This window comes from Argopecten irradians, chromosome 3 (genome assembly GCF_041381155.1).
Source record: "Argopecten irradians isolate NY chromosome 3, Ai_NY, whole genome shotgun sequence".
Lineage (NCBI taxonomy): Eukaryota > Metazoa > Mollusca > Bivalvia > Pectinida > Pectinidae > Argopecten > Argopecten irradians.
This window is the reverse complement of record NC_091136.1, coordinates 14,472,349-14,489,515: the sequence shown is the minus strand read 5'-3', so window position 1 is coordinate 14,489,515 and position 17,167 is coordinate 14,472,349. Positions and strand designations below refer to the sequence as shown.

General features: G+C 34.3%; 1 protein-coding gene across 1 annotated transcript; it reads right to left on the bottom strand.

The window, feature by feature from the left end:
* Window positions 1-963: 963 nt before the first annotated feature.
* LOC138317623 (uncharacterized) lies at window positions 964-6,424 on the bottom strand. The gene is made up of 9 exons (XM_069259416.1): window positions 6,243-6,424; window positions 5,890-5,977; window positions 5,537-5,664; window positions 4,751-4,830; window positions 4,244-4,320; window positions 3,987-4,090; window positions 3,525-3,587; window positions 3,098-3,152; window positions 964-2,872 (listed from the first exon to the last, which is right to left on the bottom strand). The coding sequence occupies exons 1-9, from the start codon at window positions 6,350-6,352 to the stop codon at window positions 2,618-2,620; spliced, it is 960 nt and encodes a 319-aa protein (XP_069115517.1). The 5' UTR covers window positions 6,353-6,424; the 3' UTR covers window positions 964-2,617.
* Between the last annotated feature and the right edge of the window lie 10,743 nt (window positions 6,425-17,167).

Here is a 17,167-nt window from a genome sequence, read left to right as displayed (position 1 = left end):
CAGTGCAGGTAAAACGAATAGCAGAAAATAAGTCATTTCTGCAGAAAATCGAAACAAATAGCAGAAAATAAGTCGTTTCTGCAGAGAATCGAAACAAATAGCAGAAAATAAGTCGTTTCTGCAGAGAATCGAAAAAATAGCAAAAAATAAGTCGTTTCTGCAGAGAATCGAAACAAATAGCAGAAAATAAGTCATTTCTACAGAGAATCGAAACAAATAGCAGAAAATAAGTCATTTCTACAGAGAATCGAAACAAATAGCAGAAAATAAGTCGTTTCTGCAGAGAATCGAAACAAATAGCAGAAAATAAGTCATTTCTACAGAGAATCGAAACAAGTAGCAGAAAATAAGTCATTTCTGCAGAGAATCGAAACAAGTAGCAGAAAATAAGTCGTTTCTGCAGAGAATCGAAACAAATAGCAGAAAATAAGTCGTTTCTGCAGAGAATCGAAACAAATAGCAGAAAATAAGTCATTTCTCCAGAGAATCGAAACAAATAGCAGAAAATAAGTCATTTCTGCAGAGAATCGAAACAAATAGCAGAAAATAAGTCGTTTCTGCAGAGAATCGAAACAAATAGCAGAAAATAAGTCATTTCTACAGAGAATCGAAACAAATAGCAGAAAATAAGTCGTTTCTGCAGAGAATCGAAACAAGTAGCAGAAAATAAGTCGTTTCTGCAGAGAATCGAAACAAATAGCAGAAAATAAGTCGTTTCTGCAGAGAATCGAAACAAATAGCAGAAAATAAGTCATTTCTGCAGAGAATCGAAACAAATAGCAGAAAATAAGTCATTTCTGCAGAGAATCGAAACAAATAGCAGAAAATAAGTCGTTTCTGCAGAGAATCGAAACGAATAGCAGAAAATAAGTCATTTTAGCAGACTCGTAATCTGATGGAATGGAGATGGAATTATCGAAATTTAAAAAAAAAAAAAAAAAAATTATGAACGAAGAGATTGAATAATTCACTTTTTTCCCAACGCGATCTTTATTTCCACACCATCTTATATTACCAGCTTGGCATACAAATTTTATCATTTTTTTAAGGTGCAAAGATAATTTGTATTCCCCAGACATGGTAAACATATATGACTGCTAGGGTTTGGACCCTGGAATCCCAATCCCGTACATAATTGCCTTATTCAAATATGTCTCTCATTTAACATTATTCCGATATACCATTTACTCATTGATTCTTTATCTCATTCATTTGAATTTCGTGGTGTATTCAATCTGTGATTTATTGATTCTTTGTGAAATTGATCTCAGAAAACGGATGAAAACTGAAGAAGTAGGTCACAGTGACCTAGTTTAGCATTTGTTCTATTTTAGCATTAAAAACTTTAGTAAATTTGCTAAAAACCTGATATTTTTCAAGGAGTTTGAGGCTTGAGATTGATGCATATTACTGCATTTGGACATGACCTGCTTAAGATGATTACATCCTAGGATCATATTGGCTGGGTTACGCGCATACATTAGGTCACAGTTTCCTAAGCATTCTTTGTTTTATCATCTCTAAAGCAGTTTTTTTAAATATCAAAGCTGGTTTTATGAGCTAATATCGAGCAACACCTTCATTGAAGGTAGTATGTAAGAAGTGTGCCTTGCTGCAAAAAAAGGCGACTAAACTTTTAATCTTAATTTCATGGCTACTAGATCAAAATTCTTTATTTTTGAGAAATCGTTTAAAATCTTTAGAGTGATGTTAATCACTTAATTTGGATTTTTTTCACGATCTACATAAGATGAGTACATTCTAGCGTCACATTTACCGAGGCAGTTGCAGAAATTAGGTCATATTCATTGAAAGATATCCTCTGACTATTAAGTATCTTCTGGATTTTCAATGTTTAAAGTAAGTGTTCAAATTATAAAATCTTAAATTGAAAGTATGACGTCAGAATTGTGCCTGCTGCCGCATTGCATGATCATAAAAGGCGACTAAATCCGGAATCTCAATTCTAGTGACTACTTAGATCAAAATATATTAGATTTTTTTTCAAACATCATAAAGAAGTTGTTTTATCTATGTAGGACTTTATTGTCATTAAAAATCATTTATTTCCAAGAGAATTTTCTCTCACAGTCAACACTAGACGTTAAGTACATATTTTTCCTAAAGCCATGAGATAAATGTTCCATACATGCAATGGGCAGCAGGCAATAGTATGAAATAGTTTTCCATGCGGCAAATGTAGAATGTATGTTTGTGGCTCGATATGGAGGATCTCCGTTACCATGTGACTAACTAAATACAAATTACACAAATGCCCGTTGCTATTAAAACACTACCGTAAACTCGAAAACCAACAAAAATCATAAAGAACACATTTTGTTTCTTGTTTTGTCTGTTTGTAAGCCAACACATTCAAACACGGGGATTTTTTTTATGAAAATGTGTTTCTGTAACATTTTTTGTTCATATCCGTGTACATATTCTCAATATACCGAGCAAATGCTCTCGTGTTTTTGTTAATTATCTAAAGAAAGTCGAAAATCGGTAATTCAACCATAAACTAATTCATCCCAAGATCTGAAAATGTTCCACCACTTACATTTGATTATTTTTCCTCCATTTGAGAATTGCACACCTGAGAATTGGGGAATTCCATTTAAACACAGGGTTTTAAATCAGACCTGTTTTCACTATCAAAATGACTTTCCTCTAAAACTTTTCTCAGCGTTTCATCTGTATCTCTCTTCTCCTTTTCGTGTTTGAAATCCTTTCCCTGCAGCTCAAGGTGGCGAATGTTACTTTCGGAGGCGAGTTTGTTATTTTTACAGATTTCCAGACCTTTTTTGTTGGCTTTTATAGCCTGCTCCAGTTTCCCCAACTGGTTAAATGCCTGGGCATATCTATAGTGACCCTGCACCAAAACAAAACACTTGTACAAGTAAACTGGTATAAAAATAAAATTGCTAAATCTTTATGGACAGTTTTCCAATTTAACAAATATGAAATATTTTAATCAAACACTTTTTATTTTGGCTAAAATAATCATCTTTTACTTTGCATATATACCTCTAAAAGCTAAGATTTTCGGACACTGTGACTAGATCAGAAACTCATCTTAACATAATAATAATGTTACCTTTGGCCAGTCTGGTTTCAGGACGACTGCTCTCCTGCCGTCAGCCAATGCTTCCCTGTAAGCATAATTATCATACATTTCACCATTTTCTTATGAACAATCATTACTTTGATTTTTCAATTACCTAAATTTTGCAAAACACCATTCAAAAAGTGGATGCATATGTATACCATTCAAAAAGTGGATGCATATGTATATTTCATTTTGGCGAATTTTTTTTTACTGAATTTAGAGATTTGATATTCCTTATGAATTATTTGAAGCGATTTAGTTTCCCAATCAATGTCTATACTCTACAGTAGGTAGCATTGTTGTTAATATCCACAGTTCAATGCCTAGTATCTTATTGATTTTGTAGTTCTACCTTCAACAACATCAGCTCTCATTTACCTATAAATGCCTCCTTATTTGTAGATAAGAGCCTTACCTGAACTTCTTAAGTCTATTATACGTCTGAGCTCTATTCCCAAAGAAGATGTGGTTGAAAGGGCTGAAATTCAAAATCAAAAAACATACACAACTTTCACTGAGCCATTCCACATACAACTGACTTGTTCCAGCTTTGCTGTCTTAAAAGTAAAGATTCATTAGACCGATAAACAAAATTCTAACAACTTATAAACTACAGGGTTTCTTTACGATACTACATCTAATGAACTATGTTTAATGAAGTTGCAACGACTTTAAGTTATCTTTATGTAAACATGGTACTAATTATTTTATTTCAAATACAGTTGATACTTGGTCGTGTACCTAAGACCCTGTTTTAATTCAACATATTTTGTTAGTACTGATATCTAACTCATGAATACTCTGTGCCCTAGTTTACAATATTTGACATCAGAATTTCGTTTATCCCCCTTAGACATGGACCACCAGCTCGACTTACTCTGATTTGGCTGCCTTGGTGTAGTAATCAATAGCTGTTTCAAACTTGCCGTGCTGGTACTGTTCATTGCCAGCGTCCTTAAACTTCATGGGGTCAGTGCCGTCCTGTAACCAACACAATTTGAATAATTATAAACACAACAGTAAGTACCTTTACCCTATATACAGAATTACATCATCTATTATACAGAGGCATGCTATAATGAATGTTTTCTTTTGTTTTTCATTTTTCAAACATGCAATAAATGAAATACAGACCTTAGAGCGAACATTTTTTCTGACTTCTTCTGAAAAGTCTTTTGCTTCTTTAGCCAAGGACATTACCAGCATTTCATCTGAAATTAACAAAAATATGAAATAATATTCATTATTCAAAACATAGTTGAATTGAACCTTGTTATTTAACTCAATATTGTATTACTCAAAGACCATTTTTAATTTCAAATAATAAATTGTTTCAAACCAACATTTAATTGATCTATTTCCCACCAATCCAGGTAACATTTCTCGCGAGTCTTACAACTAATTTCTTTTCATGCCAGGTTAAAGAGAAACAGCAGAAATTTTCAAAATTCAAAACATCATTTCATCAGGCTTAATAAAATTGTGGACATTTCCTGACCACAATACAGACCAGAAATTTCTACACTAAAATAACTTTAAATACTAGAAGCAAAATACAAAATATGGCCACTATACAGAACTTTTATACTAGGATACACTGCAATATCTTAAAAGAGGATGAAAGATAGCAGTTCTACTAACATAACTTGGCGATGTACAGGACAGCACATTTCGCTTCCATTTCTCGCATTTTACTTGGTGGTACTTTCATGGCTCGATCCCTAAAACAAATTGAAGCAATTGTATTATCGACTACAAATATTAAACATGTCTAAGAGTGTTAACATTTTGTTTGAAGTAAGGCCAAACAAAATTAATTCTTAGTTTCTCAGGCCCCGCCGCATCGACACTTACCCCCCCGCACCAACGTTTTTTATTCCCCATAACTAAAAATTAAAATCGAGACAGCCGCATCGAACGCACCCCAAATTTCCATTCGAACTCGCCCGAAATTTCCATTCGAAAACGCACCCGGAAATTGGCTCCAATTTTAGTATGCACCTTTCATTTCCGGTAAAAAATGGCTGCCGATGTCAGCATTTGCTCAAAACGGAATGTTTCCTCCCAGGATTATGTATTTTCAACTGGTTTTCTTTGGATATAGTGACAATTGAGATATTTAAAAGCTGTTCTTAAAGACTGAGTAAGAATTTACATTTTCTACACGTGTTTTCATTGATTTTCATATCCTTCAAGTGAGAAAAAAAAAAAAATGTTATCTGCCGCATTTGTTTTCAGAGAAATAAAAAATAGTACCACCCGCACTGACTTTTTAAAAAAGTGGCCTGGAAAACTAACAATTAATTTAATTTTTTTTGGCCTAAATCAGTCAGTTTTTTTGTTGTTTTTGTTACATAAATCACTCTAATGTATGGTAGTATGTCAAATTTCCCTAAAATCACAGCCTCTTTGTATATATCAACTTACCAGAGTTTGATGACGAGGTCATACTTTTCTACACTTGTGAGACAGATATTGTAAGTGAGAGCCTCCGATTTCTGTTTATCAATGTCACTGATACACTCAAGGACTTGTATCAGCAAAGTTCTCTTCCTCTGAAATACAAACATACATTGGCTATACATTATTACCTGAGAGGGTTAATTTGTGTGTGTCTATTTATGAAAACCATTTTACATTTAAATTGTTTCATGAATGAAATATGGCTACATGTTAAACATTTCCACAAGGGATTTGTTTCAAAAAGGCATTTGGTATAATTCAGACATGTAATAACTGCTATTATATTTTACATTATTCTATATCTTGGTACCACCCACCAGTTTCCTGATCATAAACAATGTTACAGCCTCTACCAAATCTGTTACTGCCCATTCCTCCCAGTCTAGGCTTGACAGCTCCACCTCCCTGCTCAGACAAAAATTAAGTGTAAAACCAGTAATTGACAAATATTTAACAATTTATATAATATACAATCATAAGTGTTCTAAGTCTATTTTACTGGTAAACAACATCACATGGTCAATGTGTTTTGTTCAATAGTTGTATTTTCTCCGAGTTATCCTTTTCTTAATGATTAAAAGATGAGTTAGACATTAATGTTACAAATATATAATTTGAAGTAATTTAGCCTAATGATACAAAATTCTGTGACCAGTGCCTGGCATCCCACCTTTTCTTGTACTTCAGGAGCCCGGAGTTTTCTGACAAGCTCCATCCAGGCTGCAGGGACAATGTTATTGACTGCAAAGAGGAAGGGCCCCATTGCAAATACTCGTACATGGCTGTCCTGTTTCTCCAGGAATTTAGGACTTTTCTTCAGCCAGATATCAGCATAATCACCTGGGGGATGACAAAGAGTTCAGTTCTAATTAGTGGGCAAATCAACATTTTCATTTCTGGTTCAGTTCTAATTAGTGGGCAAATCATCATTTTCATTTCTGGTTCAGTTCTAATTAGTGGACAAATCAAAATTTTCATTTCTGGTTCAGTTCTAATTAGTGGACAAATCAAAATTTTCATTTCTGGTGCAGTTCTAATTAGTGGGCAAATCATCATTTTCATTTCTGGTTCAGTTCTAATTAGTGGGCAAATCATCATTTTCATTTCTGGTTCAGTTCTAATTAGTGGACAAATCAAAATTTTCATTTCTGGTTCAATTCTACTTAGTGGGCAAATCATCATTTTCATTTCTTATTACTTACGGTACATGCTAATTCATTTTTTCTCTTCTTTACAAAAGTTGCTATATATGTCTATTCGGAGATATATATATAATGTTTACAAATCAATATAAACAATATTACCCTAATGACATAAACAAATTATCTGATAATTAATTATTTTTCACTCACATATAAAACCTCATTTTAAAACCTACGTCTAAGAGAAAACTATCACAAACTTATATATATATATTATTTTATTTAAATTTGCAAATAAAACTTTCCATTAAAATAGATTTCTATATTATCAGTACTGCTCTACTTACTGATTTTTCTTTTCTGGTACTTTGGGTTTGGAATCCTCGTCGGACGAGTCCACTAAGTCAGGAATACCGTCACTGTCAGAATCGGTCATGGTTCTGGTGCTATTTATATCATCAGGCAAAGTTGTGTTGATCAAGGTCTGCACACTGACTGAAATTAAAATCATATCTCACTTTAACTAAGTTAATTTCAGTCTTTTATGCTTCCTGGACACATAGAGCTCAAAGATATATTTAAGAGCTAGTAAGTTAGCTACAAATGACAAATCACTACCTTTTTCAGCTGTTAAGTGAAATGTTTACAGTCCTTTCACCTGTGATTTACTTTCCACAATATTTTTATTAATCTTTATATCGCCATGATTAAATATCTACCAGCTGACTTTTATGGAAAGAACGCCATATTTTCAATTATTTATCCTCATGAACGTAATCAATGCAAACTTATTTTGCAAACACAAATTATCAATTTAGGTAGCTGTGAAAACTGCTCTACACTAATTATGAAATAGTGTAGCTATCTTCACATCTTTAGTATGTCAAGGATAGAAAATTTGTGTGACAAGAATCTGGATTTAAGTAGCTACTTACTTTATATCATTAAAATTTAAAAGTTTGGAGTTGCTATGTATCACTATAATAAATTATATTCTCCAAACCTTCAAAGACTATAAGTAATATTATATATATATATAGAGCAACAACTAGATATAAAGACTTATCAGCAGTACAGCTTTATCATAATTAATTCAATTCCAGACTTTAATCAACCAGAACACGACAGAACTGGAAATGAATAGATGAATATATTACATATGTAAAATGAAGTTCAACTTTACAAGTCAATGTGCAACAAATATGTATCACTTTGAATTGAATATGCAATCATATATTAATGACTCATTTTAACTCGCTGAACTTACAGTTAAACAGTTCAAATTTCTGGGTTTTGTCCAATTTCTAAATCCATCAAAATGTGTGCTGCTACATAAACATAGTATAACAAATTAATTTCATTGTGTTAATTCTATTACGGGACACTACTGAAAATTTCTAAGGGAAATCCCCAATATGAAAATAGACTGGGATTTCCAGATGACCTTTATATCTATGGCAAAGATACCGGTATGCATATATATGCACACTATTGCAGTGAACACAAAATATGTGTATATGGTGTGGTATATATTGGTTTTTTTTTCTAATTATGACTAATTATATATGACTTATATATAATCATTACTAGCACTATACTGGTACTGGACCATAACACTAGAGTCCAAGATATAATCATTACTAGCACTATACTGGTACTGGACCATAACACTAGAGTCCAATATATAATCATTACTAGCACTATACTGGTACTGGACCATAATACTAGAGTCCAAATATATAGTCATTACTAGCACTATACTGGTACTGGACCATAATACTAGAGTCCAATATATATAGTCATTACTAGCACTATACTGGTACTGGACCATAATACTAGAGTCCAATATATAGTCATTACTAGCACTATACTGGTACTGGACCATAATACTAGCACTAGCTACATAATAATATTGTAATTACACTTCACCTGAGCTAATTAAAAATATTTTTAAAGATAACAGCAGCTTAGATAGAGATCACATGTGGTACAAAACACAGATGCATGACTGTGGGTTGATCATGATAAGACCACAAATTCAGCAGGAAACCATGGCCAGCTAAACTTTCTTTCATGAACAACACATGCAGATACAACTTGCAGACAATAACAAACAATTTGCACATAACTTTTAATCACACAATGTAAATAGTTTTCAAGATATACCTTGTTATTTATTTTATTGAAATAAAACTATGACACGCCTGTCATAATCGATCTTTAATAAGTTCGCATAACAATTAACATTAACACAGAAGATCTCTTAAAAAAAAAAAAAAAAAAAAAAAAAAAAAACAGAGCCAGAAAAAAATACCTTCCATATATCTGAAAAATCTCATTGAAACAAGGTGAGGGAGATTTTCTCTTTCATTGTGCCTAAGGTCAAGGGTGAACCTTGCTGAACAATAACACCATAGTCCAATATATAGTCATAATACTAGCACTATTCTAGTGGTGTTCCAATTAATCAAGTTCGTCGAGTATCGTTGGTTTGCAGTGTCTGATCAATTAATCAAGTAAAATATCTGTAATGGAGTTTCCTCTCATCGGAATTTTACAACAGCATGATTAACCAAAGTAGATGATCAGTAAAACATACACAAAAAAAAATCAAAGCCAACTTGTTAAAATCATTCCCTTGTATGTGGTTGTCACTCATATCATTTCAAATTTTAAGCATCTAAACGAATTGAAGAGCGCATAAGCACTGCGTTGTACTGGACCATTATACTATAGTAAAATACAGTTATTGAATGGGTATGAGGGAAATAGCACTTTTATTGTCCCCCGAGACATAAACTATTTCCCGAGGCGAAGCCGAGGGAAATAGTTGTGTCAAGGGGGACAATAAAAGTGATATTTCCTGAATAAACCCATTCAATAAGTGTTTTATTACACTGTTGAGAAAAATGCTATAACATATACCCCGTTGATATTTCACTTGTTCCACATTCCATATCATCGATAGTGCCCAGTGATTTTTCTCGTACGAAGTAGTCCTTTGAAATATTAACTGCTGTTTTAACAACTTGCAGTGTATTTCCACTGTCTCTATCAGTCAACAATTGTTCGAGAAGGATTCCTCGTCTAGGTTGATGAATCTGGAGACCATGTAGTAAACCAAGGTTGTACGTCTGCAGCGTCAAATCTAGATCACATATGCGCTTTTTGTTTTTTCGTTGAAAGTGGAGATACAGTCAGAGGAGAGTTCGCCGAATTAAGTCTAAACATCCCCCAATGCAGGTTATCCACACCTCCCCTCCCAAACATGATTAATCCATTCAATGTCCCAGCCGAAATATTTGAATGCATCTCTAACTAGCCTAATTTCAGGTACCAATAGACACTCCTATTCACTATTTTTCCCTTTTACAAATAGCGGGTTTTTAAACGACTGGCATATCATTTGGATTTGAATCGCTTTCTCATTCCCTACTCCCTATTCTATTACGTCGAAAAAGGAAGCAAAGGTATAATAATCATTACTAGCACTATGCTAGTACTAGACCATAAGACTACAGTATCAAAATCCAAGATGGTGGCCTGTCGGCCATCTTGTTCACCTATCTGTCCCTAAAAACTATGGCCTGAGGGAAACCTAAGCCTGCACCTGAAACTTAAGACAGATCCCTTCAGTATACGTACATTCGAAGAAATAGCGGTAACTATCAAAATCAAAATAAAACTGCAAATTTAATTGGAGTCTATCAAAAGAAATTACATGAACTTAAAAGTCAACTGGAGGATTCCAAAATTCAGAGATCTATGATCACCAAATCAATGTCATGGATAGATTACTCCCCTCAATCCCGATTTAGGAATTTAATTAGACACGTGAAGTAACTATTGACAAGAGTTTCCGTTCTAATCCGAAACTAACCTCCACTACTGTAGCAATGTAATCGTATTGTTGAAGGAGGCCTAGTCAACCTTTAATCAATATTTTAAACGTGATTTGTGACACGGGTCAGTAGGCCTAGGCCTAAGTAGTTATATAAACAAATAAATAAAATTTCATCTTTAGCTATAAATAGGAACTGCCATGTCCAAAAACACACACACGTGTGCACCAAAATCGCATACACAGATTTACCTAAAGAACGTTTCTATTTTGTTTTGGTTAAATGTGCATCAGCACCCACCTTGGTTACGAACTCTGCCCAAGGCTCTAAATCAGTGAAACAGTCTTCAAACAGTACCCATTGTTTGCTTTATTATCTTACCTATTTATGGTTAGATGTTTCCTTCCGTCACATATGCAAATCACCGCTTTACTTTCACCTGCGCGCACATGGTCTTCTTGGAAAATCCAAAATGGCGGCGTCGTTTTATTGTTGAGGAAGTAGAAAGTCAGCCTCGTTTTGAAGTTTTAAAGTAAAGTAGCGCGAAATTTAAATAGGCCTAGAAAAAAAACATTAGGTCCCCTGCTAACCTCTGATACAGATTATAAAGACAGTCAGCAAGGAAAAAATCAGTCAACATCATAGAGGCCTCAAACTAAAAAGCCAAAGATCCAACCAATAGAAATAAGTGTAACATATGAAATCATATTATTAATTAGATATTATAAACCGAGTGGATAATTACAGACTGACTGTTCATGGTGATTTAGCACGAGAGATGCGACATATTTCGTGTAAATTTGGTGCAGGGGCGTAGCTGTTTTTTTTTGGTGCAGGGGCGTAGCTGGGTTTATATACCATTGCAGGCACATGTGGCAAAGACTAAAAGGGGCACAGCACCAAAAGGGAGAGAGTGTGGGAGGGGGCCTCGTCCAGAGGTTTTTTAAGATCCTTTTATAATTCTGTTGCAATTGGAATATTGAGTTTATTACGTGAATTTGTTTTTTTAGTTTTATGTGTCATAATTGATATGAGCGATAATTTTGACACGTTACTTTTTCTTCGGTAATCTGTTGAAAACCTTCAGGTCTGATGAAGTCATTCAAATGGACAGACAATCATGTATCCTGCCTTATAAGCATTAGTTACAAAACAGAATTTATGCACTGTCAAATTCTTTGTTTACATTACATACCCTATGGGTTCTGCTTGTATAATGTATAGTACAGGAGAGATTGGACATTCTTGTCTAACAGATCTTGAAATATTTGAAAGTAAAACCATTTGTTTGAATACGGTTTTCGGAGTCTTTTAAAAACATATAAATCCAATTTCGAAAATTCTACCTAAATAAAATTCCTTCCAAGTATTTCATTACCCATCCCCATTCTATCCTGTCAAACGCTTTCTGTTGATCAAGGAAATATAATTGCAACCATCTTGGTTTTCCATATCACTATAGTCTATTATATCCGAAATTATATCTTGGATTATTAAATTATAAATTTGAAATGCTCTATTCTGTAGTTTTTAGGTGTGTTGGTAATCAGGTCGTCCCTGATCGACGTTGGATTTATTTGAAGGTAGCGCAGCGACGAGTGTTTTTCCAGGCTTTTCATACAGTCTTTTCCACAGTCTTTTTTGGAAGGTTGTCCAATATGGACCAGACTGAGTGTAAGTTGTGTTTATCGAAAAGCCCTCGTAGCGAAGGACGCGCTATATATATATATATATTTGCGCATCCTTCGCCAGAGTACGGAGGATGATGGCGTTTTCCACTGAATCGGTGTTTCTGGCGATATTGACGTTTCTTAGAATGTCATGACGTTCTTTTCGAGTATTATCGTAATTAGTTCTACACCGATTAATGAATAGACCGCAGTACTGGCTGTTGAGGTGAGGAGTCCGTGAAGCTCCTTAAGGATCTGTCTATGTACCCTTTCAATGTTCTCCATTTCTGTGGTCGGTAATGACATAACATCTAGGTCTAAGGATAGGCGTGGGATAGCTCGAGTCTTGTCATCGGTGACAATGCCATGTCTTGCATAGAATCAGGAGCGAATAGATTGATTACTATCTTTATCTTTTGATATTTTCTGTGCTATTTGGTTTGTCTGAGTTTGTTTGATAGATTCCTAGATGCTTCACTTCGTCAGATGTTCCGATGTGTCATCTTCCTTGTTCACCGTTGAAATTCGGTTTTTGAAGTTTCCTTTATGAAGATCATTTCTGATTTAGAGGCATTGATGGTAACTCGATCGCGTGTCTGGTGACAAGATCCAAAATAGCTTGCATTTCGTGATGTTTGTTGGCAAGTAGAGCTATGTCGTCCGCGTTTGTTGGGCTTGCAATGTTGATGTCAACAATGTGTGTGCCCATTGCCGAGTTTTAAATGCTGCTGTCTAAGATGGTATTTTTTTAGGCCTTGTACAACGTTGGTGAGAGTTTTGCACCATGTTTGTTCTTTGTTTAAGATCCACTTTTTCCGATTAGTTTTCCTTCCATTGGATGTTGATGCTGGAGTTTTTGTATATGTTTCGGAGAAGGACCCACACAGAGGTCTAGTTATCCCCGCGTGGTATAGCTTGTCCAAGAGAAATTTGTGATTCACGGTGTCGAACGCTTTTTCGGACATCAAGGGTGACGAAGTACAGTTCCTTTTTGCTCTCTTTATCATCGATGATGGCCTTCGATACCATTAGAGCGACACCGAGGGACGAGACACCTGCTGTGAATCCTCTTTGGAGAGGGTTCTGCGTTTGGTACAATTCTTTATCCAGTCTCGTTTTGATTATGGCTTTCGAATATTTTGGAGAAGGTATCAGTGACAGTTTTTTCCTCTGTAGTTGGATGTTAGCGTTTTGTTAGTGATAAGATTGGCGTTAGTATGCCGTCTTTCATTGTTTGAAGTGATGTCAAGTGTGTAGTAATCTCTGAAGTATCGAGGATGCTTCCATTAGAGACCAAACTCGGCTCAACCGACCGAGTTAAAGAGAAGGTCTTCCTCTTAGAGAGATAAAATGCGACTTGGGTTATTTATATGCGTGTTGTATCTCCTTGTGATAGCGGCGTCCTTGTCCGTTTTCCAGTGGAACATACTCTCAAAGACAACCATGAGCACACCTCACCCTGTCACATTATAGACTATTGACAACGGACAAACCAGTCGTCAAACTCCATTGTATATATAAATATTTACATCCCCCACAACACTTATATAAAGGCATAACGAATTTTCATTACGGTCTTTTTGTAATCTTTAGGCTAAAAATCCTCCCAAGCCGTGGTTTTACCTCCAAAGTCGAGAAAACATTGACTTTTATAAATATATGTTTGCATCTCTTTTTTATAGTAAAAACGTAGTGAAGACAAGTCATGTACTTATACGTCATTCATGCCATTGGCCGAAATATAGAAATGTATTATGGGTTACTAGTGATCACGTGATTGTGTGTTTACTTCCAAATATAGTGATTGTTTGCTTGCCATTTTTTCGAGAGAAAAAAACAACAAAAAATTTGAAAATATTTAGACTACAAAATGTTATTATATAATGCATGCATATCATTTTGACTTGCACATATATATTATTTTGCAATAAATATTGGACTGAAATGAGTTGTAAAGCTGTCATTTCCACGTTTAATCTAAGATCGGCTACTCCCGGCTAAATTCGCAGAATTCTAAATTTATATGTTTTATATGCTGTATGTTTCACAGCAGATAAATACAACAGAAAGAAAATAAGATCTCCGTCAAAAGGCAATTATATAATATATACTAAATTTCAGGTAAGAGTAATCACTATATTTTGGAGGTAAACACACAATCACGTGATTACTGGTTGCCCGTTTTTCGACCAATGGCGTGAATGAGGTACATTTGTATAAGCACATGACTTGTTTTACTACGTTTTAATACAAAGAACGTGTTTTTGTACCATGATGGGGTAAAATCCCCCGCGGATCGTGCTTTCATTTCCAACATTTGAAATTGCTAAGCAATACTATCATATCATTGTTTAATTTCCATGTTCTTTTGAGCCAAATAGTTCAGCTTCCGCGTAGCCCACTTGTTCACGCTTGGTCGTGTTAACAGACACGGCGTGCATGCCGCAGCTCGTATACTAGTCCGATCAGGACAAACTGTCGGCTTTTTCCGTATGGTTTTGTAATTTATTTGGTGGGTTACAAATAAAATCCTAATACAGGTTGATGTATATCAATAGTTCACAACAGAGATGATGGTAAGGGTGGACCGAGAAGAAACATGTGCAGGTAAAACGAATAGCAGAAAGATATAGTCAAATTTTCTGCAGAATTTCGAAACCAAATAGCAGAAAATAGAGTAGTAGACCATCGTTTCTGCAGAGAATCGAAAAACTAAATAGCAGAAAATAAGCTCGTTTTCTGCAGAGGAATCGAGAACAAAATAGCAAAAAAATAAGGTCCGTTTCTTGCAGAGGAATCGAAACAAAATAAAGCAAGAAAAATGTAAGTCATTTCTACAGAGAGGGAATCGAAACAAATAGCAGAAAAATAAGTCATTTCTACAGAGAATCGAAGAACATAATAGCAGAAAATAAGTCGTTTTCTGCAGAGAATCGAAACAAATAGCAGAAAATAAGTCATTTCTACAGAGAAATCGAAAACAAGTAGCAGAAAAATAAGTTCATTTCTGCAGAGAATCGAAACAAGTAGCAGAAAATAAGTCGTTTTCTGTTTTATCAGAGAATCGAAACAAATAGCAGAAAATTTAAGTCGTTTTGCAGAAGAAATCGAAACAAATTTAGCAGAAAATAAGTCATTTCTCCAAGAGAATCGATAACAAATAGCAGAAAATAAGTCATTTCAGTGCAGAGAATCGAAACAAATAGCAGAAAATAAGTCGTTTCTGCAGAGAATCGAAACAAATAGCAGAAAATAAGTCATTTCTACAGAGAATCGAAACAAATAGCAGAAAATAAGTCGTTTCTGCTGCAGAGAATCGAAACAAGTAGCAGAAAAAATAAGTCGTTTCTGCAGAGAATCGAAAAACAAATAGCAGAAAAAATAAGTCGTTTTCTGCAGAGAATCGAAACAAATAGCAGAAAATAAGTCATTTCTCTGCAGGAGAATCGAAAACAATATAGCAGAAAATAAGTCATTTCATGCAGAGAATCGAAACAAAAGCAGAAAATAAGTCGTTTTCTGCAGAGAATCGAAACGAATAGCAGAAAATAAGTCATTTTAGCAGACTCGTAATCTGATGGAATGGAGATGGAATTATCGAAATTAAAAAAAAAAAAAAAAAAAAATTATGAACGAAAGAGATTGAATAATTCACCTTTTTTCCCAACTCGATCTTTATTTCCACACCATCTTATATTCTTACCAGCTTGGGCATACATATTTTATCATTTTTTTAAGGTGCAAAGATAATTTGTATTCCCCAGACATGTGTCAAACATTTATGACTGCTAGGTTTTTTGGACCCTGGACATCCCAATCCCGTACCATAATTGCCTTATTCAAATATGTCTCTCATTTAATACATTATTCCGATATACCATTTAACTCATTGATTCTTTATCTCAATTCCATTTGACATTTCGTGAGTGTATTCAATCTGTGATTTAATCTGATTCTTCCTCGTGAAATTGATCTCAGAAAACGGATGAAAAACTGAAGACCTTAACGTAGGTCACAGTGACTAAAATAAAACTAGTTTAGCATTTGTTATATTTTAGCATTAAAAACGCTTTAGTAAATTTGCTAAAAAAATAATCCTGATAATTTTTCAAGGAGTTTGAGGGGGGTTTGAGGCTTGAGATTGATTGCATATTACTGCATTTGGACATGACCTGCTTAAGATGATTACCAAATCCTAGGATCATATTGGCTGGGTTTTACGCGCATACATTAGGTCAACAGTTTCCTAGCATTCTTTGTTTTTATCATCTCTAAAGCAGTTTTTTTTTAAATATCAAAGCTGGTTTTATGAGCTATACATATCGAGCAACACCTTTCATTGAAGGTAGTATGTAAGAAGTGTGCCTTGCTGGCAAAAAAAGGCGACTAAACTTTATAATCTTTAATTTCATGGCTACTAGATCAAAATTCTTTATTTTTGAGGAAATCGTTTTAAAATCTTTAGAGTGATGTTTAATCACTTAATTTGGTTTTTTTTTCACGATCTTTCATAAGAATGAGTACATTCTAGCGTCACATTTACCGAGGCAGTTGCAGAAAATCTAGTATTTTGTCATATTTCATTGAAGATATATCCTCCTGACTATTAAGTATCTTCTGGTATTTTCATTGTATGTTTACAGTAAGTGTTTTCAAAAAAAAAAAACTAATTTAAATCTTAAATTGAAAAAGTTTCAAATTTATAAAATTCTTAAATTGAAAGTATGGACGTCAGTATTGTGCCTGCTGCCGCATTGCATGATCATAAAAGGCGACTAAATCCGGAATAGTCTCAATTCTAGTGACTACTTAGACCAAAATATATTAGATTTTTTTTCAAAACATCATTAATAAAGAAGTTGTTGTTTTATATATGTAGGACTTTATTGTCATTAAAAATCATTTATTTCCAAGAGAATTTTCTCTCACAGTCAACACTAG

Excerpts from the sequence above, each read along its gene's own strand:
- LOC138317623 (XM_069259416.1), bottom strand. The coding sequence starts at position 6,352 with ATGTACGAGTATTTGCAATGGGGCCCTTCCTCTTTGCAGTCAATAACA. Across the intron at positions 3,588-3,986 it reads ACCAAGGCAGCCAAATCAGA|CCCTTTCAACCACATCTTCT; the intron begins GTAAGTCGAGCT and ends TTTGAATTTCAG. Across the intron at positions 2,873-3,097 it reads TGAAACCAGACTGGCCAAAG|GGTCACTATAGATATGCCCA; the intron begins GTAACATTATTA and ends GTTTTGGTGCAG.